Here is a 24,960-nt window from a genome sequence, read left to right as displayed (position 1 = left end):
TTACCTTACTTAATTTTATAATATGATATATAACTGATATAACATTAATTATATTATCATAATATAATTATACATAACTAATATTATATATATGTATAAAATATCACAGTCTGATATAAAAGTCTATAAAAGACTTTATAAAAGTCTTCCATATGACCAGATCCTCCCTGGCACTGTAACCTCATCTCTTACCCTCTCCATCTCTCTACTCTACATGCTTCTGCTGTTGCTCTAAAATGCTGAGCCCTGCAACTTCCCCGGTGGTCCAGTGGTTAGGAGTTCATGCATGGGGCATGGGTTCGATCCCTGGTTGAGGAACTAAGGTCCCAAATGAATATATATATTCATTGTATATATTCAATGTATATATATACACACACATACACACACACACACACATATATATAATAGATGAGACATTGTTATATATATATAATAGATGAGACGTTATTCTATATATATGTAAAATAACAGTGTCTCATCGATTAAAATAATAATAAAATGAACTGCTGAGCCCTTTTGAGGCTTGTGCACTTGCTGCACCCTCCGCCTGAAGGCTTTTCCCACAGAGGCTGCTGTAGCGCTGCCTCGGGCAGGAAGACCTTCCTCACCACCCACTGTCACCGCTAGTACATGGCATGCAGTAGATTTTCAAGAAAGACTTGTTGCATGAAAGAAGGAAGGAAGACTGGATTTTACAGGGATGTTCTGAGGTGATGCTCAGGCACAATCTCCCCGTGAATTTTTTTTTTTTTGCACACATTGGAAGTGAGCCTTGAAGCAGATGCCCAGAGAAGCCTCTCTGTAGCCTCTGGTCCCCTCAGAGACTCTCTGCCAATGTTCATTCTAAAATGAGCACACTGGACTTCCCTGGTGGTCCAGTGGTTAAGACTCTGCCCTTCCAAGGCAGGGAGTGTGGATTTGATCCCTGGTCAGGGCACTAAGACCCCACAATCTGTGCAGTGTGGCCAAACAATTTTTTTTTAAAAATGCTATGAAGTGAGCATGCTTTGTGGGCATCCGTGGGAACAGCCCGAGTAAGCTTTCTCTAAGAAATTTCCAGAAATGCTTCGCATCTTTCTCAAGGCAGAGATTCCATGGCCAGGCTTTGAGGAACCCTGACCTTTCCTGGAAACTGTCTCAGGGAACACGCCTCACACAGATGGGCTGGGCACGGGCGGGGGGCAATAATTTCAAGAGCTAGCTATGTTTCAGACTCAGCTGTATACCCTCCCTCCGTCATCTGATCGTCCCATTCTATAGAGGGGGAAACTGAGGCACAGAGAGGTGAAGTCACTGGCCAGCAAGTGGTAGAGCTCAAATGTGAGCCCAGAATGTCAGATTCTAGTCTGTGCTCTTCTCCACACACACAAAACCAAGTTCTCTCACCCTGGTTCAGAGACTAAGGCAGGAGGCTGTATTTGAGAAAAAAATCTCCCCAGGATGAGTCTGGAAAAGGGCATTTGGCTCCTCTCTCCTCCTTTTGTCAAAAGACAAGCAAAGAGAGATGCCTCGTGCCTGCTCTGGCTGGGGGGCCGCATTCAAAGGCAGGATGAGATACCGTGGGGAGGGCTTCCTAGATAACTGTTCCTCACACCGTTCCCTGCCCTTTCCTGTCTGGCTACCTTTGCCACACTGTACTCACTGCCTGTCCATACGGTCTATTCTCAATTCACCTCTTCTCTCTGAAGACAGGTTTCAAGGTCACCATCTTCAGGAGGGTTTTCTAATCTACCCCCAGTGAATACATAGCCACTTTTTTTTTTTGACATGCCATGTTGCATGATGGATCTTATTTTCCCAACCAGAGATTGAACCTCCTGCCTCCTGCATTGGAAGCCCAGAGTCTTAACCACTGGACCACCAGGGAAGTCCCTAAGCAATTTTAATTCCCAGGGGACTGCGTTTATCTTTTCTTTGAGGACACAGATGTTTCCTGACTCCCTTTCTAGCTGTGGAGTTTCACCCCATCTCTTCCACCAGATTGCAAGCTTCTGGAAACTTGTCTAAGCCAGCTCTGTGACCCCAGGATTGAAGATGAAACTGGGCATAAATGGGTTCTCAGTAAGTATTGAGTGGAGGAGTTCAACCAACTATGGAATCGATCTGCTTCTTCTGGGGTATCTTCAGAGGGGGGCCTGGTGTCCTTAGAAGCAGTAGTTCTCATACCAAATGTGCTCCCAGAGACAAGGTTGGAGCAGGGATGGCAAACGCATGACATGTGTATTAATACTAGTACTGCACCTGTGGCAGACATCACCAATCCATCCCAGCACTCCTTTCCACTAAGGTAAAGGACTCCAGAAGGTCATTCCCATTCAAGCAGAGATGGCACATGAACTGAAATCTGTTTGTCATTTATCCTGCAGATGACGGAACTGAGGCCCAGAGAGGGGAAGTGACTTCATGAAGGTCACCCAGCTGGTTAGCGGCCCTGGAGTTTCTGAGTCAGAGGCCAGAGCTGAGCCCATCAGGCTGATACGTGGGGCTATCTGTAGGTGAGCCAGCCTTCTGAGCCCTCTGTGCCTACAAGTGGGCCAAAGCTTTTGACCTGGGCCCTGGAGCTGGCTCAGGCCTGGGAGAGCTCACTGGGGGCTGCATGAGTGGGTACATTTGCCTGATCTGGTTGCTCCTTTCTTTCCCAGGCAACGAGGGGGTCCAAGACCCCAGGGACACAGGAAACCACATTGACACTCCCTATAGTTTCCATCCACCTATCTAGGCTGGCCTCCCTGTCCTCTCCCTCCCCTCCATGTCCCCGGCAGGCTCCAGGCACGTCACAGTCTCTGATGGTGGTTTCAGGTCCCCCAGTGGGCCTCCCTGGACACCTGGCGCTTACCCCATGACCCCTTGGGAAGCCCCTGGAGGTTCAGACCTCAGCTATTTGGGTCCAGGTGGGTGAGGACGGGGCAGAAGTGGGAACGCCACATCGTGGGGAGAAGGAAGTTAAATAACACATGGCACCTACCTCCCTGGACCTGCTCCTGTGACCTGCACCCCCTTCAGTGCCCACTCCTTCTGTACCTGAACTCTTGTCCTCCACAGTCCGGGGTCAACCAAATCCCCACCCCCACGCCCCACAGAGCCAGAGGGCTGAGAACATCACAGTAAGCTCCAGGGAGGTGCCCCACGGGGCCAGCCAAAGCCACAGACCATCAACGGCTGCTGTGGCCTGGCTCACTTCCCCTTTCCTCGATCGAGCACCCCTCGGGCTGCCTGAACAAGCCGCTGACCTTCTACGGGCCTCAGTTTCCCCCTCTGTTAAATGGGTCCCCTCATCCCTGACCCTGTCCACTCCTAAGGATTCAACAGTACCAAAATCTCCTGGAGCGATATTCTGAGGGGTGGTAGTCAGTTAGGGCCCAGGTTTATCTAGAGGCCTGGGGGCTCTAGGTCACCTTCCCCCACCCTCCTGGTCTCTAGCCCGCTTTGCTTGCTTGCTCTGGTGGTTGGGGGGGCGGTGTGGGGAGCCCAGGCAGGGGAAGGGAGGGGAGGGGAAGGCTGGCGGTTCCCACGGCCTGGGGCAGCCACGTACTGACAGGAGTGTGGTTTGGCCTCCCAGGGAGCAGGGCAGGAAGTGCTTCAGGTCTGGGGGGCGGGGTGGGAGGGTGGGGGGATGGGGGTGTTTGGTTTGACCTCGCGGTGAGGCGCAGGGAGAGCCCAGCAGCCACGAGGGAAAAAGCAGGGTTACAGCCACTGTCCTCCAGCAAGGCCAGGAAAAGGGGGAGAGTGGGCAGCCCAGAGGCCCCACGGGGACACAGTGCAGGAGAGACTTTTCATGGTGTGCCTTTGGGACTGTTGTTTTTTGAAGCATTAAAATGTAATACCTAGCGAAGAGCCGGAGAAACAAAATGTGAATGCTTTCAAACCTAAACGTAAAATCACTGCAAGAAATGAAAAGAAGAAGGAAAACACCCAAACACACCAGCCACATCAAAGCCCCCACCCCCCACCCCCCACCTATCCTCCATGTCCGGAGTGAGCTTGCGACAGCAAAGTCATCCCGGCCTGTCTCCAGCTCACAACACCAGCTGGCTCCCATTTCCCGCAGAGGAAAAGCCAAAGTCCTCAACACAGCCTTCAGGGCCCTCCGGGACTGGCCCCATTTCATCTCTGACCTCCTCTCCCACCACACACCCTCGTCGCCTCTGGAGCCACAATGGTCTCCTCGCACAAACCAGGCCTGCTCCTGCCTCAGGGCCTTTGCACAAGCTGTTCCCTCTGTCTACAGTGCTCTCCCCCACCCCAGTTCTCTGCATAGCTTGCTTCTTAACCTCCTTCAATCCTTGCTCAAACGTTATATTCTCAGTGAGGCCTTTTCTGACCTCTTCATTTCCATTTATGCCCCTCCCACTACTCCCTACACCCCTTCCTTTCTTTATTTTTCCTCGGTAGTCACTACTACTCTCTATCACATACTAGAATTTATTTTGTTTCTTGTTTGTCTTTCTCTAGAAATATGAGCTTCGGGAGGGCAGGGATTGTCTGTTTTGTTCATGGCTGGATCTCCAGGGCCCCCAAAGAGTCCTTGGCACACAGAAACTGCTCAATATATTAATAAAAGGATTAACTAGTTAAAAAGACAAGCATAAGCTATAGAGAAGGTAAAAAGAGGGACTTCCCTGGTTGGTACAGTGGTTAAGAAATCGCCTTTCAATGCAGGGGATGTGGGTTCGATCCCTGGCTGGGCACTAAGATCCCACATGCCATGGGACAACCAAGCCTGCAATGGTGTCACTACTGAGCCCAAGCCCTCTTGCTCTGGAGCCCACGCACTGCGACTAGAGAGAAGCCTGTGGGCTACAAGGAAAGAGCCCCCCTGCTGCAGCTAAGACCCAACCCGATGCAGCCAAAAATGAATAAATAAAGAAGAAGGTACAAAGAAATAGCGAACTGGGGAAAGGTAATAAAGAGCTCAGACCCTTAAAATGCAGAAGGAGCATCTGCAAATCAATTTTAAAAAAAGCCGGAAAGAGCCCTAGAGAAGGAGAAACAAAGAAATAAACAAGTGATTGGTAAAAGAAGGAATCACAGGTGGCCAGTAAACAGGAAGAAGTTCTCAGCCTAAGAACCAGAGGTTTGAAAACTCAAACAGCATCTCAATGACAACATCGTGCTGGTCTGATAGGGATGTGCTCGAGGGGGCGGGGCCAAGCCCCGCTCCCACTGCTAGGGATGGATTTGAATGCAGGCAGCTTGGTATCTGCCCCCTTGTTGGCCTTTGTTGCCAGCCCCACTGCACGGGCTGCAAAAACTGAGGACCAGAGAGGGCAACGGGGCCCACTGGGGTCACACAGTGAGAGGAGACAGGGAAGCCGGCCCCAAGCTCAGCTGCTGCGGGCCCCCCGACTCCTTGGGCCTCCAAACGCCTTGTGGCACCAGGACCAGGCCTCTCGGACCCTGGCTTGAAACCCGGAGCGGGCAGCCAGGGGCCACCCCAATACCATGGCCGACTGCGATTGTTGAGTCAGAGTCCTAATCGCGTGACCTGGAGCAAGGGCCAGGCTTTCAGAGCCTCAGTTTCCTCATCTGAGAAGTGGGGATAATAGGGCCTACCACCGTTTCTGTGCACAGCAAGAGAGGTGATGCATGTAAAAGCCGTGAGACAGAGCCTGGGACGTTGTGAGCGCTCAGTAAATGGAAACAGGCCTGCAGCTGTTCCCCCTCCCTCTCCCCTCCACCACGTGGGCTGGAAACTCTTAGTCTGCCCCACAGCTGTGTTCCAAAGTGCTGGATGCTGCCCTCTCAGGAGACAGGGCGGATCTTCCCCACCCCTGTGTCTCCGTCCCCCAGGCATCAGCTGCCAGCTGGCTTCCCGCCTCATCACAGGGGGGAGTGGAAACAAACCCCAGCCAGGGGGACACTGTAGTCCTGCTGGCTGTGTGACCTGGGGACAAGTCAGTGCCGCTCTCTGGACCCCCGTCCTGAGCTGAGGATGGGAGGCAAGAAGGATGACAAAGAATGATGTCTGAGTTCACCCCTCCTCTGCGCACTGATCATGTGTGGTGATTTTAAATACATTTGCACACCCATCAGTTCTGATGAGCCAGCACACGTGGACTGGGGTGATTTTAGCTCCATTTGACAGATGGGGAAACTGAGGCCAGGGAGGAGAAGCTATGCACCTCTCTCTGCAGGAGAGAAGAAGAGTGGAGAAAAGGGAACAGAGAAGGAGAGAGCTGCTGAGAAGGAAAGAAAAAGGCAGGAGAGAAGGAGCAAGAGACAGAGACAGGGAGACACAGTCACAGAGACGAGAGAGACTGAAAGAGAGGCTGAGCCTCAGAAAGCTGTAATAGGAGAGTCCCAGACACACTGCTGTGTCTTCAGTTGTGTCTGGACCCGAAACTCACGCATTGGAGTCCTGTTGTTCTTGTTATTCAGTTGCTAAGTGATATCCGATTCTTGTGACCCCGTGGACTGTAACCCCCCAGGCTCCTCGGTCCCTGAGATCTGCCAGGCAAGAATACTGGAGTGGGTTGCCATTTCCTCCTCCAGGGGATCTTCCCAACCCAGGGATCGAACCTGCGTCTCCTGCGTTGGCAGGCAGATTCTTTACCACTGAGCCACCAGGGAAGTCCCCGCTGGAGTCCTAACCCCTCTCCAAACACTTGGAGACAGGGTCTTTGCAGAGGTGATCAAGTTATGAACGAGGTCATTGGAGTGGGCTCTAATCAATAAGCCTGGTGTTCTCATAAAGAGGAAATCTGGACACAGGGATACAGAGGGTAGATGATATGAAGACAGGGGGAAGGTGCCTGTCTGTAAGCCAAGGCCTCACAAGAAACCCACCCTGCCAACATCTAGATCTCTGGCTTCCAGCCTCCAGAACTGAGACAATACATTTCTGTTGTTTGGGCCTCTCCAGTCTGTGGCACTTTGCTATGGCAGCCCAGGCACACCGACGGACTTAAACACAGAAGCAGACAGACTGCGGGAAGGGCCACGAGGGGCTCTGGGTGTTCTGGAGACCAGGGCGAAGGTGGGGGGCCTGATTCCTCAGAGACACCGTCCCTTTCCCCTCATGGGCTGCACCGAGCCTCAGTTGCCTGGGAAATGGGAAGCTTCACTCTGCAGGAACTAGGGTCTGCCATCTCCATGCCTCCTTCCACCCATCCCCTCCCTCAGCAGCAGACTCCATGTGTCCTGGGCCCACCCCCCTACTCTGAACCAGGCCTATTTAAAAAATTTTTTTTTGGTCACATGCAGGACCCTAGTTCCCCTGCCAGGGATCAAACCTGCGTCCCCTGCATTGGAAGACACAGTCCAAACCATTGGACTGCTAGGGAAGCCCCTGAGCCAGGGGTATTTTTAGTTCCTGTTCCTTGGCTATGCACCTCCTCAGCAGGGTCAGCCCTGACTACTCCATCCCTCCCAACCACACCACCCTGTCCCATCACCTCCCTAGTGCTTCCCTCTCTCTCCAGCAACTGTGTTCATTTACTCATTTGCAGGCTGTATGTTCAGCAGTTTGGACCCCATTTGTCTTGTCAGGCTCTGTGAACATGCACCCACAGTACATATTTAGAGAATTGATACCGAGCAATAAAAACTGAGCAACCCCCAGCTTGCCCTGAAAGAGCCGTTTTCAAAAATTTCATCAGTGACTGAGAAATTCATTTCACCTGGCGACCTATGAAACGCATGTAGAAATCATGCAAAAGGTTCCTGGAGCAATTCTTACTAAGTATGACACATGCCAATGTTTTCTATTTTGTTCACTTTCTTTGATTCTATTCAGTTCCTTCCCATCCCGTTTTCAGAAAATTTTGGTTACAACCTTCTGACTTCATAATTCACTAGTGGGTTTCAGTGATACAGCCCTGGAGAGAAGATTCTCGAATTCTTGCTGCAAAGGCACCTGGGACTTTTCTGCTTCTGTCCCCTCCCACATCTACTCCAACTTGTTTTCTACTCTTGTCATCCTAGGGCCCTCCAGCCTGGCCAGAGCCAGGTTGTGATCTGCAAGGAGCCACATGAATACCCGTCTGTGATTCCCAGATGGGTGAGTCCCTTCTGCAGTGTTTCCCCAAAATGCTCTCCCAAACCTCCTCTGGTCTCCTCCCTGTGGGCACTGGGATGCTGGAGAGGAGTGATCTGGAGGGGAAGGGGGAGAGGAAGGGAGGGCTAGGCGGGCAGGTGGCAGCTGCTGTAGTCCTTCCGGTGGAAAATCACACTCCCCAGCCCCCCATACCAACCCTCCTCTGGATAACATTAGTAGTCCTGGCTGCCACTGAAGGACTATCTCAATATAAGCGCTATGTATGATCAGGCACACAGCTCCCACTTGACAGATGATAAAACTGAGGCTCAGTGAAGGAGAGGGACTTGCCCCAGATCTCATAGCTCAGAAGTGGCTGCCAAGAGGGGATCGGAACCCAAGCAGCCAGATTCTCAAAAGTTCAGAAGCCAGAGAGATTCAGAAAGTGAAAGAAAGTGTTAATCATTCAGTTGTGTCTGACTCTTTTTGACCCCATTGATTGTAGCCTGCCAGGCTCCACTGTCCGTGGGATTCTCCAGGCAAGAATACTGGAGTGGATAACCATTCCCTTCTCCAAGGGATCTTCCCGACCCAGGGATCGAAACTGGCTCTTCCTCATTGCAGGCAGACTCTTCACCGTCTGAGCCACCAGGGAAGCCCAGAAAGATTTTGAAGGGTAGCCTAATTCAGGGCCCCTTCCCTTCCGCATGCCTCAGTTTCTTGGTGAAAGGAAGACCTGGATATGGTGACCTCAGAGGTTGTCTCCACATCTGATCTGTGCATGACCACTCTCCTGGGTCACGCCAGAGGGATGCAAGCAGAGCTGCCTTTTGGTGCTCGTTCCTGGTTTTGGGCACCACAGCCCACACCCCACCTTCCCTTTTCCCTTCTGGTCTATCTCAAGGTCAAGGTCTCTGCTCTGGCCTCCCATTCCAACTCTTTCAGGATCCAGTCCTCCGCTGAGATCAAGTGAATCTGGACTCCTGGGTGGGAAGCTGACAGACTCACTGGGTCCATATTCTGGGGCATGGGTGTCTTAACCCAGGCATTTCCAAAGCTGGTATGATCTGGGTTCCCTTCCTCAGTGAAATCCTATGAAAACCAGTTCTCAAAAGAGAGTCCAGAAAGGGCTGATCTGGTTACAATGAAAGCAGAGGCTGGCTTCTTGGCCAGACCCCTCTCCTGCCACTATGCCGTGCTGTCCCAGGGGTCCCTAAAGCTCAGCTTGAAAACCATAGTATTAGTCCTATGTAATGGTGATATTTCAGGTGTGGCCTTTAGGGCCACAAATATTTGGACAATACTGGCTTGCTTGAGCTTCCACATGAGATGGGTATGGCCTGGGGCAGGGTATGGAAACCCTCTAGAACTTCAAAGACAACACAGTGCAGACTCCAAAATCCTACAGGTCTGAATTTCAATCCCTGCCCTCCACCTGGGTGGCCCTCAGAAAGTATCATACCTCTCCCAGCCTCTACCTCTCCATCTGTAATAGGGACATGATGAAATGGAGGGGGTAGGTAATAAATGAGATGGTGCAGAAAAAGAATTTAGTAAATAGCAGACATGGACTGTACACCGTTACGGCTTCCCAGGTGGCTCAGTGGTAAAGAAGCCACCTCCCAGTGCAAGAGATGCACGTTTGATCCCTGGCACAGGAAGATCCCCTGGAAGAAGAAATGGCAACCCACTCCAGCATTCTTGCCTGGAAAATCCCATGACAGAGGAGCTTGACGGGCTGCAGTCCATTGGGTCACAAAGAGTCGGACACGAATGAGCGACTGAGCACGTGCTTACACACACACCAGAGTAGCTGCTGCTATGGCTCCACCACTTGTGAACTACACGATCTGGGATGTGTTACTAACCCTCCCCATGCTGCAGATTGTTCGTTATCTGTAAATTGGGGCTGATGACGCTCCCTCCCTTATAGGGTCCTCGTTACTGGAGATAAACGAGCGTTAAGGTGCTTAGTTAACTCTTGGCACAAAGTGAATACTTAATAGACGCTAGGTAGTACTTATGATTTTTGTAATTACTGTAATTCTTTGTTCCTAGCCCCGGTGGGCCGCCACCCCTGCGCCCAGGGCCCGGCTTACCCCGGCGGGATGGAGGCACGTGCGCTCACGCTGGTGGCGCGCTGGGGCCCGGGCCGGTTGAGGTTGTTTTGCCCCGGGGTGGGCGCGCCGCCGGGGGCGCTCGGGCTCCGCGGGGGCGCGCCGGGGGGCTGCGCGGGCTCGGCGGGACCGGCGGCGGGCGCGGCCCAGAGCGCGGCGCCGGCGAAGGTGGCGCTAGGGCGCACGGCGAGCGTGCCCGCTGGTCCTCCGGGCGGCGGCTGGGGCGGCGGGGGCGCCGGGGGCGCCTTGCGGCGCTGCGAGGCCAGGATGGCGTTGGAAGCGGCGCGTGTGCTGTTGACCAGCAGGCACTGCTGGCACGAGCAGGGCTGGCCCGAGCTCGCGCCCACGGGCCACGATTGCGACTTGGGGATGGAGCCGACGGTGAGCGGGTAGGCGAGGTCCAGTCGGCGGCGCAGGCGGCGGCGCCGGCGCGTCTGGCGGTTCATCTGCGACATGCTGTTGAAGTAGATGAGGTAGCAGAAGCCGAGCGACGAGAGGTCGAGCCACGGGTGCTGCTTCTCGTAGGCGTTCTGGATGGTGATGCAGATGTCCATGTCGTAGGCCGTCCACGCGCCGCCGTCGTTCTCCCATTCCCACACGATGCCCTTGCCCGGCGCCGACGACGGGTCGTAGAAGTTGCGCCGCACTGGCCGCATGGTGCCTGTGTTCACAAGGGCAACGGGAGTCAGGACCCGAGGACGGTGAACCTCCGCGGCCGGGCGGGGGCGGGGTCGAGGTCGGGGTGGGGGGTGGTCAGGGCAGGCCAGAGGGGCGGGAGACGACCCCGGGGGGTCAGTATATGCGCAGGAGCGAGCTTGAAGGTCAGCGCAATATGGGTTGGGGCGGAAGGCAAGGAAGTGGGGTGTCCAGACAGCACGAGGATGCCAATCAGCAAGGGGAGTAGGGGAGGCAAGCGGCCCCACCTCTCAAGAGTCGACACAGGCAGTGAAACAGTGGCCATCACAGGCTGGGGGGTGGGAGAGGGGGCGGGGAAGAAGCCAGTGTGGGATCTGTTTAGACCAGGAGGGGCTGGGAAGCAGAGTCAGCGCCTGGGGTGAGGGCAGGGATCAACAGAGGCCACCACCCTGCAGACACCAATGACCCTTCTTTCCTTCATCCGTCCACTCATTCAGTCGTTCGTTCATCCATTCGTTGATTACTTCAAGCACAAGTTCACTTATACATTCGTTCATTCCTTTCTTCATGTCTTGGTTCACACATTCATGTATTCCTCAGTTCATTCGTTCAATAACTCCTTCATCAGCCCAGTCACCCATGCCTGCCGCCATTTCATACCTGCATTTATTCTCCCCCGTCTAGTCATCCATGATTTCAGTCATTCCTTTGCTTACCACCATCCTATGTAAAATGTGCACCACCTCTATATACCATCTTTCCCCTCCACATACCTTCTTTCCCCTCTCCTTCCCTGCTCGGGTTTTCTCCATCTGGTATACTTTATATTTCACACATTTATCTTGTTTTCTGTCTCTCTTTCCACTAGAATGTCATTGCCACAAGGCAAGGACTTTGCTTTATTCACTGCCGTATCCCCAGTGCCTGCTCACAGTAGGTGCTCACTAGGTCGTTGCTGAATATATGAATGAATTCATTTAGTTCAGACAATGATTCATTTGGGATCCGCTTATTTTATTCAGTCATGCCTTTTGCTATCCTTGCATTGATCCATTCCTTCATCCACTTATTTATCCTCTTTTCCATACATTTGTTTATTTGTTCCTTCTTTTAACAAACACATTACCTGTCTGCCCTGAGCTCTGTGCTGGGAGGTCATTCAAAATGAACATAACCACATGATAACCTCAGCCAGGTGGGTATTCACACACCCATTATAAAAAACAGAGGCCCTGAAGTTTGGCTCCCAACTTTTGCTCCATGTTTCCCAGTTCTGGATGCTTCCTGAGAGCAAGACTCCATGGACACTGGGTTAAGCAGAGATGACGGACGTCCAGGCTGCAGGACTTCTCAGTGCCTTCAGCCCGCCCTGTGCCTTGGGGCCAGTGTGGAGAGATTCTTTTGCATGGTTCACGTGACACACTGTCGGGAAGGCTGCACCCTTGACTGCTCCTCAATTGTAGGCAAGTCCCTTCAGTCTCACTACGTCTTGGTGGCCCCATCTCGAAAATAAAGGTGATACTAATCCATAAGCTACCCCTCCCCTCTCAAACCAGGCTGTGGGGAGGATTCAGTGAGGATAGCCACAGAGCACAGGGTCTGAGAAGGGCACCAGGGCTGGGAGGCAGACAGACCTCATTTCAAATCCCAGCTGCCTAACTTTCCAGCTCTGTGTCTGTGGTCAGGTGATGCAATCACTCTGAACCTCAGTTTTCTCATCTCTAAAATGGGCACAAGCAGACCTTCCTTATGAGGGTCTTAAAAGAATCCTTGAAGACAAATACTGTCTGTACGCTGATGATTCCAATATCCTCTCTCCTGAAAGCCAGGCTTGTGTATCCAGCAGCTCCCTCAGCAGCTTCCCATACAGGTTCAACAGGTTTCTCAAACTCAGCTCTGCCATAGCACAGCTGTGATCTTCCTTCCTAATCCTAACCCCAAACCTGTTCCTCCTGAAATCTTCCTCATTGCAGTTAAGCAACTCCATCTTTCCAGCTGCTCAAGCCCCAAACCCCCAATTCTTGGACCCACCCCAGACTTCTCACGTCACACCCCATGTCCAACCTATTAGTAAAATCCTGTCATCTCTGTCTTCAAATACATCCCACACCTGACCACTTGCCCCTCTCCCCAGCACACCAAATCTGTCTGGTCTAAGTCACTATGTCCCTCCTGTCTGGACCATGGCAGTAGACTCATGACTGTTCTCCACCTCTGTCCTTGCTTTCTGTAGGGTCTGTTCCCTACACTGCAGCCAGAGGCATCTCATTCAAGTCAGATCACATTCTTCTTTGGCTCAAAACTCTCCCATGGTTCCCTGCTTACTTGGAGTCAAAGTCAAAGTCCTGGCTGTGATTTACAAAGCACCGCATGGTCTATAAAGCTCCTACAAGGTCCCACGGGTCTACAAAGTGCCCCCTCACTCACTACCTGGTCCCTGTGCTGCTTCTTAATGACCCGAAGCAATGTCCAACCTCAGGGCCTTTGCACATACTGTCCCCTCCACCTGGAATATGACCTCACCACTTCCACACATTCTTACAGTTTCCTCCCTCCTTTCTTTCAGGTCTCTGGTTGAACATCACCTCTTTGGAAAGACCACCCTTCCATTGCCCGCCCACTGCCATCCTTTTCGCTTTCTCAGTTTCTCTTCCTGGCATTCAGTGCTACCTGCACAATACATTGATCTACAGACTTGCTTTACTGTCTGTCTCACCCCCGAGATCAGGGATCCTGCCTACTTTACTCCCTGCCTAGCGCAGTGTTGGCATGCAGTGGGTCCTTCCTACCTTGAGGGTGTTTCTACTGTTAACTGGCACAATGCCAGGGTGCCTGGCCCTGGAATCTGCAGCCAGATGGATGAGGGCCCATCATGGTCCATCCTGAGGACCCCTTCCTGCCCTTGCCTTTCTCAGGCTTCTCTCTTCTGGTACAGACTGTACCCGACCTTCAGTGGGTCCCTACCCAGGGCTGAAAAGGCTTCTCTGCTCTCTCCTCTGTTTGCATCCCAAGGGCTATGGATGACCCCTGGCCCTTGCCAAGTGCCCAGAGAGCTGGGGAAGTCGAGGCAAATGAGAGGGGTGTGGTGGGCATGGGGTCCCCGGGCTCCTATAACATCCAGTCAATTACATGACAATTTCGCCCCTGGGCCTCCAGGGCAGCCTCTTTCTCCTATCTGCTTTATCATTTTAATTGAGTGTTCGAAAATTGATTTTTTTTTTCTTTGACAATGGGCAGGCCTGTGAGGGGATTAGTTAGAGGCAAAATCCGGGATCCTGCTCTGGCTCTGCTCCTGAGGCCTGGTCTTCCCCTCTCAGAGCCTCAGTTTCCCCATCTATAAAATGAGGGTTCATGACAGATGATCTTCAGGTCTGATGGGCCTCCTTGGTAAGGGTTAAGGCACTGTGTTACTTGGAAGGTATAACCCCTGGATGGGAAGGGAAAGGAATGGGTGGAAACTTGCCATATTTAAGCACCTGTGTGTGCCAGGTCTTGAGCTGGGTAGGGCAGGATCAGGGGCAGAAGATGCAGAGTGAAGTGGTTGAGAGAAACAACTCAGAAGTCTCACAAGCCATGTGCAAATTCTGGCTCCACATTTAGCCTCAGTGTCCTCATCTGTCAAATGGGGGTATTAATACGTACCCCCCAAGGAATTACTGTGGGACAAAATAAGATAATGCATACCATAGACGCTTGGCAGAGAGCTTGGCTACAGTAAGTACTTGATGAATGTTAGCTAAGATGCCGCTATTATTGTTTACATTACCACATTCGCCCTTTCCCACCCCTCAGTCACTTGGTAAACTCCTATTCACCCAACAAAACCCTCTACACGCCCACCTGCTCCAGGAAGTGCTTTTCCATTCTGCTGTTACAGCTAGCACATGCTGCTTTTTATTGTGTGTCTATTCTTGCACTGTCAATAAGCTATTTGTTTTTGTTCTTAATCTCTCTCATTGGTTGATGACTTTCAGGAGGACAAGGATTTGGTCACATCTATATTTTTGTTCCCAGCACTAGGCACAAGGCATGTCAAAGGACGCATCTGCAACTGAAACAAGCAACCTACTTGGCACAGGTCAGGGCTCAGAGGGAGTGGGAAAGGGGAGGGGCTGGTCTTGATGGAGAGGGAGTGCAGACGTGGAGGGCAGAAGCCAAAGTGCACACGGGGTCCCGGGAAAGGCGGGGGACAGGGTTCCAAAGGTCGGCGTTGGCCAGCTCTGCAACAGAGGACTCCGGGAGCTTCTCCCAGCCAGGTCAGGACCAGCCAGCCCAGGCATCCCTCTCTCCAGGGCTCTATTTACCAGGTATCGATTTTCCTGCCTGTTTACTGGTAGTTATTAAAGGCTGCGTCCCTGGAGTCCTTTTCAAACGAGATCGGAACCTGGCGAGCTGGAGTAATTAGGGCAGCTGCCGTTCACCCCGCCCGGCCCCGCACCCCGCAGCGCCCAGTGCTGCCTGCCCATCCATCTACCTCCCCAGCTCCCACTGGCCTTGGACCAGGCCGAGGGGCAGGGGGCGCCAGCTGGTTCCCTGGGGACCTGCCTGGGCTGCGATCTTGAGATGTGCAAGGGAGCAACCGCGGAAACACTCTTTCTCCTCCCCAGTGGCCTTGGCCTAGATTTTAGACCAGAACAATGGGTCTAAGATGAGAGGCTGGAGGTTCTTCAGCCTGGGAGATGGGAAGGGCCTCAGACTAGTGGGCTGGATGCACAGCTGATCTTTCTAACACCCAGCAGCTCTGCTGGGTCCACTCCCCCTTCTCCAGCCTCCTGGGCACCCAGCTGTGCCGGTCACCAGGGTCTGTGTCCCCACGGCGGTGAGGAACCTGTGTCAAGCATGTACTATTTCTGGGCCGGTTTCTGTGTCTGCTTTTGTTCCCCGTCCCCCCACACCCCCTCCTTCGTTTCTCAGGAATGTTTGGTTGAAAAATTCCAATCTTGTTCCAGCTGAACTGAGAGGAAAGGGGCTTTGGCCAAATGTCAGCTGGAGGATTGTAGGAGCTGGGCCCCCGGAGACGGGGTGTGGGGGCGGCTGCGGTCACTGCAGCCAGTGACCAGTTCGTGCCTGGGACACAGACAACCAAAGAGAGATGGAGACACAGGAGGAAGCAAGAGAGAGGGTGAGAGAGGCTGGGAGAGACATACATGCGCCGAGGGCCGAGATCAACATGGGATGTGCTAAGGTAGATAAAGGAGAGTCGGGGGCAAACAGACATAAAGGAACAGGATCCTGAAGCCTAGAGACAGAGGCAGTCATGGACAGTCAGGGAGAACCAGAGAGCCAAGCCAAGAGACAGGGAGGAGCAGAGAGGGGAGGCTGTGGGGTAGCCAGCAGCTACGGCCATAACAATAAAGCTAATGTTGACTGAGGCCCCACTGTGTGCCAGAGGCTGAGTTCAACACCTTCCTTGCACTAACTCATTTTATCCCCATATGGTTCCTTCCAGGGAAGAACTAAAATTGTTCCTGTTTTACAGAACACAACTGAGATCCCAGAGAAGTGAAATCTTGGGAGACTTGGGGAATGATGCCTTATTCATGGAGTAAAGGAAAAGCCAGGTTAGACTGGTTCTAAGACTGGTTTAACTCAGCCAAGGGATAGTCCAGCTTAGGATGCCTCCAGCGACGGGAACTCACTACCTCAGTTTGCGCTCAGTTGTTTCTCTATCGTGAGAGGTTTCTGCCTGGAGAATGTGGTCCCAATCTGAACCCCCTGCCTGAAGGTGGGGTATGGGTGTCTCAGCCCCCAGATTTTTGCTTTAAGAAAAAGCTGACTCTGTAGAGAGCTGGGGGGAAGGTTCTGAGCCCTCCTGTCTGCCTCTCTAGCCTCCAAAGGGTTCTACCCTGGGCTGGGCCAGTCCCAAGGCCCAGCAATGAACCCCTCCCTCTGGGGGTGGCTTCCCGGAGGGAAGTGACCTCAGTTTAGGGGCACCCAGACCCTGACGGGAAGAGGGGCCCTGTGGGAGGCAGTCATGGGACATCCTGTCAGGTGGGGGGGGGGAAGTCCCACTCCCGCCTGAGGTCTGTGATGGAGCGGGAAGGGTGGGGGGCAGCGGGTTAAGCATGAGTTCAACACCCAGTGGATGCTGAGCCTGATGAGATAGTTCACTGAATCCTCCACCAACCCAGAAGTCACACCATAGTAACAGTCATGCTCAGAGAACACACTTTTGTGGCCAGGCTCATAACTCATTTAATCCTCACAGTGGCCCTATGAGGTAGGGATATTACCATCCCAGTTAAATTTATTTATTTACAAAAAAATTTTGTTTTGGCTGCGCCCCACGGCTTGCAGGATCTTAGTTCCCTGATCAGGGATTGAACCCGGGCTAATGAAAGTCGCAAGTCCTAACCACTGGACCACCAGGAAATTCACCATCCTGTTTTAGAGGTGAGGAAACAGAGGTACAGAGAGGGTTAGGAACCCCTGAGGTCATCTGCAAGGAAGTGATCCAATCGGAACCCATCCCGGGTTGCTTGACTCCAGCTGTCCTCTTCACTGCCCTACTCTTCCCGGCCTGTGTTCCAGGGGAGGAGACTGAGGCATGGAGGTTTACACAGCAAGTAAGGGACACAGCTGACGTTCCGACCCAAGCTGTTATATGGCCTTCTGGAATAGCAGCCGTCTCCCTGATGCCTCGACTGATTATCTGAGTGGCTGGCCAACTCCCTGACATCGACAGCAAGAGCCATCCTGCTTTATTGAATGCCAGCTACTATGCTAAGAGCTGATGCGTACCGATCAGCCCTTGAAAGAGCCTGAGAGGTTTTGTGCACTGTGGTTAGCCCCATTTGGCAGATGGGGAAACTGAGGCTCCTTGGGAAGATTTGGAGGTCCACCCGGGAATGGCGGCCAGGCTGGGATTCGAACTGCAGTCTGTGGACCCAGGGCGACTCCCCCTCCCGCCCTGTGATCAATAATCCCGCCGTGTTCTGTTTCCCTCCAAACTCTCCCAGGGGACTTGTCAACTGAGCTGCGGCCCATTAGCGGTTTCTGCATGTTTGAAGCTGGCCCAGTCTCCCTAAGCTCTGTGGCAGGGGAAGGGAGGGGGTCTCCAGCCCTGCCTGGAGGAGGCTAAAGGGTTGTGGGGCATTTGGAGAGGCTACCACCCTTAAAATGGTTTCAAAAACCCCTCCCTCCGGAGTCTGCCGGCAGCTGCAAGCTGGCTGTGCCCACTTTATGAGCTGTGTGTGTGGCTTCCTGGTCACGTGGCTTCCAACACACTCGGGTTCAGGACCCCCTGGCATAGCAGCAGCAGCTGAGAGAGGGAAATGAGGGGGCAGGAAAAAGAAGGAGCAGAGAGTCTTCTATCTCCTGGAGCGCTCAGTGCTGTTGGGCCACTGCCCCGACCCTTCCAAGCCTCTACTTTCTCATCTGTGAAATTGAACATCTTCCTCCCCATCCTGATAGTAAACACTCACAGAGGACCTACTATGTGTCAGGTACTGTGCTAAGTGTTTTACATGTTACTGCTTAATCCACATAACACTCTACAGAACAGGTACCACTATTATCATTGCCTTGCACAAATCCAAACAGAGAGGTGAAGTGATTCACCCCACATAACACATGTAAGCTATTAGCTAGGATTCCACCTAGCCAGATTTGAACTTCTCCCCACTTCCAGCGCCACCACCCTGGTCCAGGCCACTGTGACTGCTTGCCTAGCCGGCTGCAGCAGCCTCTGTCCTGGTCCCAGTCGGTACCCTTCACACCCTGTAAGGCACACTGTCCCCCGAGGCGGGAGAGGGTCTTTCATAAACTCGAGTCCGCCCACATCACTCCTCTGACCTACGCGCATCAGTAGCTCCCTAGTGCCCTGCAGAACGAATCGCTCTAAGTGCGTCAGCTCTTCTTCAAAGCCCAGCTGGCTACACAGCTCACACCCTAATAGCACCAAACATCTAGTTATTCCCTAAACGCAACATACACGGCTCTGCCCCTGTGTATTTGCCCATGCTGTTACCTCTGTCTGGAATGTCCTTCCACTCAAACCACCCCATGTTCCTCTCTCCTGGGTTCCTGCACGCTTGTCAGGGTTCAGCTCAACCACCATCCTCTTAAAAATCTCTGCCACCCTCAGGGAGAATCAGTACCTCCTTGGGACTCACACAGCACCTTGTACCTGCAGAACCGCCATTAAAACACCGAGCACAAGCTCTAACTGTTGAGGCGTCTGTTCTGTCCAGCCTGGAAGCCTCTCAAAGGTTGGGTGATTTTCAGCCACCCTTAGCATGCTTCCATAGCCAGGAGCACAGGGAGGTGGGCACTTGGAAAATGCTAGCTAAATGAATCAATGAATGACCAAATACACACATGTGAACCCACCTGAGTACTACAGATGACTAGCCTGGAGATTGCAAAGTGGAGGGTGACTGTGACTTTGTTTGGTCACCACACTATTTGCATCTTCTAAGTATAATGACCAGGCATTTAAAAATTGGCCAAGACTCCACTCTCCCAATGAAGGGGCCTGGGTTTGATCCCTGATCAGGGAACTGGATCCTACCTGCCGTGGCTGGGAGTTCAAATGCCACAGCTAAAAGGTCCCACATGCCACAAGCAAGACCCAGCACAGCCAAATAAATAACCATTTAAAAAAAAATGAGGTGGACTCACTCAAGTCTGGATTTCAAAAATGTCCCCAAATATCCAAAGAGGCAGTGACAAAGATTGGCTTTCTTGGCAAAGCTTAGCAGAAGCTGAGTCACAGTCACCCTATTCATGTTTTCAAGTATTTATTGAGCACCTACTGTGCTCTAGAGGACAACAGTTAAACATCCTTGCCTTCCTAGCCACTGCACACACTTCTGCTGGCTGCCCCAACCCTGGAAGCATCCAAATTCTCAGCCTCTTTTCTAGATGGGAAAATTGGGCCCCCAAAGAGAAAGGGACTTGGTTCAAATCACCTACAGTGTAGAGGTAGATCTGGACCCCTGGCTCCTTGACTCGTGTTTTCACGGTCCCAGGTGACTAACACCTTGGCATAAATGAACCTTTGTTCCCTAGAAGAGAGGAACCTGGGGAGGGCTCCATGTCGGTGCCATTTCGGGTGAACCCTACGCGTTCCCCCGGTGTGTTCTGCTTGCAGTCAGTCGGAGGGAGAGGTGACAAAGGCTCTGTGGTGGTGGGGCTCAGCTTGTCATCAGCAGAAGAGGTGGCTATGCTGAGGCTGCTGGCAGGACTGTCCTGGCCGCCAGCGCCGCCTCCTTCGATTGCCTCCTCCTTTGTTCTGCATTTCAGGGCATTCAGCTCTAGGGCCCGGTGCCAGACTTCCTCCCATAGCCCATCACCCGCCTGCCACTACTGTCCGGGCAGGTGGAAGCGGCAGCCTGGAGCAACTCCAGAGGGATAACGGGAGGAGCCCAGAGAGAGGCACTTGGCTAGAGTGGCAGAGCCAGGAGGCAGCTACACAGGACCTGGGGGAGACTCAGCCTCCAGCCTGGCTGCTCCTGCGGCCCCCAAATCAAGGACACCCCCACATCCCGACCTCCTCAGTGTCTGGCCTCCTGTACCAGGCCCATCACTCCTACCAAAATAGAAGGGCTCCGAGGGCAGTGATTTGTATGTGTCCTGCTCACTGCTGCCTCCTTAGTGCCAAGGACAGTGTCTGGCCCGTAGTAGGTGCTCATTAAGTTCCTGTTGAATGAACAAACTAATACTGATCAGAATCTTACGAGATGGGGACTGTTGTTGGGCCCATATTACAGAGGAGGAAACCGAGACTCATGCAGATGGTGTGGTTTACTCAAAGTCACAAGTCAGCGCCCATTCCCATCCTTACCCCATCCCCACAATTACCAGAAAGCTGCGAAGAAGGGAACTTAGAGCCTGGACCTCACCAACAAGGCTCCCCGAGGCAGCCACTTCCAGATTGGGGGCCCCATGCCCTCAGTTGGTATCAGTCAAGGGTAGATGGGGGTTGGTAGGGCACCTGCCTCGACTGGGAGCCTGAGCGGGTTCATTGCCGGGGGTTGGGGGGTGACAACTCTCTTGGGACCTGGAGGTTGTCCTGGAGTGGCTACTGCTGGGTGTGATGTAGGAGTGAGAGGGAGGCCCAGGGAGACACAGATATGGGGGCGGGGTGCCTCGGAGGGCCCCAGGCACCCTCCATACCCTGGGGAGGAAGCTAAGGATCCCCCTGCCCGCAGCCTGAATGGGCAGCTCCCGTGTGACCAGTCATCACCTCCCCATCCTAGCCCCTCCTCACTACCCTCCCATCACGTCTTCCATCACCCCCTCTTTAGAACCCTTATGCCTCCCCCTTCACTCCTTATCACCTTCTTCACCACCCTCCATCACAATCTGCACAGCACTCCTATTGCTGTCCTGCCATGACCCTCCCCATCACAGTCCCCTTTATCACACCCTCCCCACCTCACCCCACCCTACCATTAATAGCTCTAGTCATAGCCCCATCACCTCCCTGTCCCCTCCCCACCCCCATGGCTCTCATCACCTTCCCTATCACCTCTCCTATTCCAGCCCCCACATTTCCCCATCACAGCTTCCACCGCCTCCTCATCTCTAGGTCAGACTCCACAGCTCCCTTGGACTGATGAGGATGCGGGGTGCGGGGAGGTTGGGAAAGAGCAGGAAAGGACAGAGAGGGGAGCAGCAGGGGTAGGGTACATGAAAGGAGAGAGAAGATGCTACCAGGAGGACGTGACCCAGCATCTCTCACCCCCACTCCCCACAGGAGTGGTCCAGCCATGGGTGGCGCTGTCCAAGGTGCTAGGGCAATCAGGCCTGATGCAGGGCGGGTGCTGCAGGCCACCGGGATCTGAATCTCTGATCCATGTCTTCCTAGCTTGGGCAGGTGGCTCTCCACCCTCTGAGCCTCACCTTGGCTATGTATAAAGTGGGCTGATGCCTGCTGGCTGGGAGGAGGGAGCCCAGACAGACTGTTGGGAAGAGCCTGTGTCAGCCCCTGCCCAGCCGCCTTCACCTCTGGCCTCTGAGGGCCCATGATTAATGAGGCTGGTCTTGCGGTGTGGCTCTGGGTCCCCTGGGGCCTGGCTGCTAAAGGGTGACAGCTGGAGGCCCAGTCATGCCTGGTGAGACTCAAGAGGCCTCCCTTCCCCTCCCTACCTCTCCCCAGCTTCTATCACTGCCTCCCTCTTCCACTCAGGCCTGCCTGGGTTGCCTCCAGCCAGAAGTGTTCCTCAAACCATACAGACTCTTGGAGAACTCCTCCAGGAAGTCCTCCTGCTCAGAGGCCCCTGGCACACACTGTCCATATCATCTGGTCAGGAAACTTGTACCTCTCCTATGAGGTATTTAAATCTTTTTCCTACTTGAACATGAGTACTATGTGCAAAGTAATATTCTCTGTGATTTTACCTACATTATCTCATTCAGTCCTCACGATAACCCTCTCAGGTAGGGACTATTCTTATTCCCACTTTGCAGAATAGGAATCTGAGGCTCAGAGAGGTTAAGGGGCTAGCCCATGGTCACACAGCCAGCAAAGGGCCAAGCTGGAATCCAGATCTATATCTGAATCTGAGAGTTTGGCTGCTATTCCCATGATATGTACTTGCCTTTGCCTTAACTAGACTCTGAAACCCGTTTGGCAGGGGTCTTGTCCATCTTTCTGAGTTCCAGGGAACTGGTCCAGGGCCTGGTACTGAGTAGGCACCAGTGATTATCAAACAAAAGTGATGATGAATGTATGGTACCAGAGGAGACTCCAGGAGCCAGACAAGCAGCCGGAGGCAAAAGGATGGATCTGTCAGGGTGGAGATGCAGGCAGTGCAACAGGTGGTGGTGGGAGACACCCTTGTATGACTCAGCTGGAGCTGCAGCCACCAGGGGACAGACCCCCTCCCAGTCCAAACACATATCATCCTTCCTGCCCCTGGTGTCAGGCCCAGCCCCCTGGGGGCCCTCCAGGTTGTCTGGGAGAAGGTCCCAAGGGGTTGTGTAACCAGGGAGCTGGGCCCGGAGTCCTCTGGGGTTGCACAAGGCTGTTCCTACTTTGGTACAGAATCTGGCAACAAGCCCCAGCAGAACACTCAAGGGAGGGGGGGAGGTGACTCTCTTTGCAGGCTTGTTGAATGTACCCTTAGTCTCCATCCTTGAAACCTGTGTGAGAAACCCGGTTCCAGAGGAGTGATTGACTGTGTGACCTTGGGCAAGTCATGCACCCTCTCTGGGCCTCTCTCTCTTGGAGGATACAATGACTTGCCTAGGGGTCTAAATTCTGGTGGTGCTTTCCCTGGTGACGGCTGCTCCTCTCTCTGGGTGGCCCTACCAGATCTCTGACAGCCTCAGTGTGGCTTCAGACAGGATGTTCCATCAGGGCTCCCGGGCTGAGTGGAGCGCTGGCTACCCAGAGAAGGGATTGGTGTTGGCTTGGGAGATGCTGAAAACAGGCACCACCTGTCACTCCAGCCTGACAGCTTGGGAGTGCCAGGCACAGACGTGCTCTGAGCTGTGGGGACAGCAGTTGTGGATGGTCCCCAGGCTGGCGTCCCCCAGCCTCAGCTGTCCCATCTACAGAATGGGCAGAAGGCGGCCAGGGGTGCCCCCAGCAGTAGAGGGAGTAGAGAACAGGTGTCACCCATCAGTGCATCACTCCCCCTGCCCCTACTCCCAGCCACGTGAGCTCAGAGAGAAATCTGGAAATGGCCTGGGGAGTGGTTAGCTCAGATCTCTGTCCCAAGCGGGGACCAAGAGGAGGATCCAGGGTCCAGATGAAGCCCTCGGTGGCGGCCACCTGCCTCCACAGCAGTGGGGAAGTGGCTCTAAGCAGGTGACCTCACGGGGGACAGGAGGCGGTTCCCACATCTTTCTCCCACTGCTCCTGGACCCAGCTCCACCACCAGAGGCTCTGCCCACCTGGGCCAACCCCTCCGCCTTGGTTTTCCCATTTGTGAAATCCTGGTTTGGTCGGCTCAAGGCAAAGGAAAACCAGGAAAGCTATGGGGGACCAGTACCACCTGGCCCATTATCACCCACATCGCAGCAGATGTGCCTGTGAAAGGAACACCAGGGTCATGGCATCCCTGCCACGTGGGTTCCAGACCTTCGGGGCTTCAAAGGGAAACTCACCCCCCGTGGCAAGTGATGAAAACAGCCCAGCAGGGGAGAGGTGACGGGCCACAGGCTGAACAAACAGCAGCCCCCATGGGACCAGGGCTGGCCCTTCCCCTGTGGTCCAAGCCTGACACCTGGGCTTGCTTTCCGCTGGCAGCACGACAGGGTTAGAGACAGGGCATTTGGGTGTCAGTGATGTACAGGTGGGGCAGCGCTGTGTGTATGCACACACACGTACACGCACACACACCAGGAGGCAAGTATTTCATACAGGCCACACTGAGAGTGCCATGGCATCTGCACTGTCCTACTCCATGGGCAGGCTAAGAATATATTAGGAGTAGGTGAACTGCAGCTCCCTGGTCCAATTCACTGGCTGCCTGCTTTTGCACAGCTTATGAGCTGAGCGGTTCTTAAACTTGCAAATGGTTGGTGGATGGGGGTCGGAGTGGGGAGAAAAAGGAGAAGAATATGTCATGACCCGTGAAAATGATATGAAATTCAAATTTCAGTGGCTGCAACTAGTTTTATTAAGACACAGACCCATTCATTCATTTGCATACTCTCTGGCTGCTTTCAAACTACAGCAGCAGAGTCAGGCTACAGCAGCAGTTACAACGGAGACTGTAGAATCCACAGAGGCTAACCTATTTCTATCTGACCTTATCAGAGAGTCTGTGGTGCCAATGTCAGGGTCACTGGGGCATGCTGCTACCTCCCACAAAAACGTAAAGTTCTGCTGCAATGAACTTGTCAAGAATCTTACAATTAGAAAATCTAGGGGACTTCCCTCGTGGTTTAGCGGCTAAGTCTCTGCGTTCCCAATGCAGAGGGCCTGGGCTCGATCCCTGGTCAGGGAACTAGATCCCACATGCCATAAGGAAAAGACCCCAAATGACTCAACAACGAAGATCAAAGATGCCGTGTGCCGCAACTAAGACCCAGAGCAGCCAAGTAAATAAATAAAAATAGATATTAAAAAGAGAAAAATCTAAAGAGAGGCTGTATTCATTTCAATATATACATGCGAGCTTTGGGTTTTACAACTTTATATTGTTTTGTGTGTGTGTGTGCCACAATCTTCAAGATTTAGGATCTCCTACTCATCTCTCAGGCATCTGTAGTGTTCAATACAGGCTGGATACATGGTGGGTAATCAGTTAGTTAAGGTCTGTGGGATAAAAT

General features: G+C 53.1%; 1 protein-coding gene across 2 annotated transcripts in view; it reads right to left on the bottom strand.

Annotated features, from left to right (window-relative positions):
• The window catches only part of DTX1 (deltex E3 ubiquitin ligase 1), a 38,942-nt gene that overhangs the window by 9,253 nt on the left and 4,729 nt on the right, over window positions 1-24,960 (bottom strand). For both annotated transcript variants that reach the window (XM_070769621.1, XM_070769620.1), the window contains exon 3: window positions 10,078-10,756. In XM_070769621.1, the coding sequence (XP_070625722.1) occupies window positions 10,078-10,756 (679 nt within the window). The remainder of the gene's footprint in view (window positions 1-10,077; window positions 10,757-24,960) is intronic.

The sequence above is a fragment of the Bos indicus genome, chromosome 17, assembly GCF_029378745.1.
Source record: "Bos indicus isolate NIAB-ARS_2022 breed Sahiwal x Tharparkar chromosome 17, NIAB-ARS_B.indTharparkar_mat_pri_1.0, whole genome shotgun sequence".
NCBI classification, from domain to species: domain Eukaryota; kingdom Metazoa; phylum Chordata; class Mammalia; order Artiodactyla; family Bovidae; genus Bos; species Bos indicus.
Note: the sequence above shows the minus strand (reverse complement) of the source record. Positions and strands in the feature narration are given on the sequence as shown.